Below are 1,589 nucleotides of genomic sequence, written 5' to 3'. Positions count from 1 at the left end.
CTTGGGTTTGGTACTCATCCAAAAAGTGCTCACGAGCTAAAATATGAAAACCTATGTGTTCAATGTGACCAAGGGCTGACACGAGGTAGACCTATTAGAGCGGGCCGGCCGTAAATCAAACACCTGGGCTTAGAAAGACGTGCACTATGTGTGCAAATACCCTGTGTCTCTAGTTGGCCGCTTTTTAACATACGCCCTTCTTTAGACTCAACTATGTGGACGTACTGTTACAAAGTATATATACATAAAAACTCTAATGTCAGCACGGAGAGGCGCAGCTCTTGTTTGTTTATAACACAGACACATGCAGGTGACAACTGGATTCTAATATTATTTGCGTAAATTCAACAATTTCTTTCTTTTTCAGAAGTGAAGAACCCAGAGCGCGAGCGATGGCGGCCGAAGTTTTTCGAAATATTGAAGGAATCTACGTGGGCAAGCACTTCTCGGATGATGCAATCCGCTCTACAATGTCGTACAAGCCGCGACCAGGCGACCTGTTTTTAACATGCTACCCTAAGTCCGGGTCTTTCTGGACGCACCGGATTATCTACAACATCTTGATGGACGCCGCAGATCCGGACGACCCAATGGACCCCTACCTCCGAATTCCATTTCTGGATATGCGAGGCGGGGATGCCGCCATCTATGCTCCCCGACCTGCGGCCTTTAAGACTCACTTGCCTTTCAGCAAAGCTCCTTATTCACCAGAGGCAAAATACATCCATCTAGCAAGAAATCCGTATGATGTCTGTGTTTCCTTCTACTACCACACGAGAAACACACCGGCGTACAATTTCCACAACGGCACATTCGACGAGTTCTTCGAGCTGTTCCTTCAAGGTCGAGTTGATTTTGGAGACTACTTTCAGAACGTTCTTTCCTGGTACAGACACCGGAACGATGCTAACGTTCTTTCTTTAACTTACGAGGAACTGAAAGAGAACACACGTGAACATATTGTTAAGATTGCTGCCTTCATCGACCCCGACAGAGAGAAGAAGCTTAAGGAAAACCCGGAACTCGTTGAACGCATTCTCGAAAAGACGAATGTTGAAAACATGAAGAAGGTTTTAAATTATAATACAAAGCGGCTCACTCTAAAGGAACCTAGGCTGTTGGACAATGTCAGACCGGAGCTACAGAAAGGGCTTCGCACTTTCTTCGATTTTATAAATGTGCCCATGACGGGCGACTTTGTGCGGAAGGCGCAAGTTGGTGACTGGAGGAATCACTTTTCACTCGAACAAGTCGCAAAAATGAAGGAGCGAATAGCTGAGGCAACGGCCGGCACAGACTTCATGAGCCTATGGAAGGATGTGGACCTACCATGAATATTGACGGTATTTTCCTACTACACCGGGCGATAACGGCGAATTTAGAGCAGCGATAATCCTTCCCGGCGGATGCCTTCCTTTAAAACGGCTGAATTCTTTCCTTTTTCTGCGTTCATGTGTCATTGTTACTATTCTTGCGTACGTCTTCGTGCGTTTATTTCTTCAATAAACGAAGCATGGTAATGGGCTTTGCCTCTTTGATGGACTGAGCAGGGTCTTTTATGATTTTGTTCGTCGTGCTCTCGCGTCCTT

At 46.0% G+C, this 1,589-nt stretch overlaps 1 protein-coding gene across 1 annotated transcript; it reads left to right on the top strand.

Moving 5' to 3' along the window:
• Positions 1 to 392: 392 nt before the first annotated feature.
• Positions 393 to 1,386, top strand: LOC144119311 (sulfotransferase 1A2-like). Its single transcript, XM_077651973.1, has one exon. It carries the CDS (start codon positions 393 to 395, stop codon positions 1,332 to 1,334), a length of 942 nt encoding a protein of 313 aa, XP_077508099.1. The 3' UTR covers positions 1,335 to 1,386.
• Positions 1,387 to 1,589: the final 203 nt, after the last annotated feature.

This window comes from Amblyomma americanum, chromosome 2, assembly GCF_052857255.1.
Source record: "Amblyomma americanum isolate KBUSLIRL-KWMA chromosome 2, ASM5285725v1, whole genome shotgun sequence".
NCBI lineage: Eukaryota > Metazoa > Arthropoda > Arachnida > Ixodida > Ixodidae > Amblyomma > Amblyomma americanum.
The sequence above is the reverse complement of the archived record's forward strand: the minus strand, read 5'-3'. Positions and strand labels throughout refer to the sequence as shown.

Bases quoted from the DNA above. Each gene is read 5' to 3' on its own strand.
- LOC144119311 (XM_077651973.1), top strand. From the start codon at position 393: ATGGCGGCCGAAGTTTTTCGAAATATTGAAGGAATCTACGTGGGCAAG.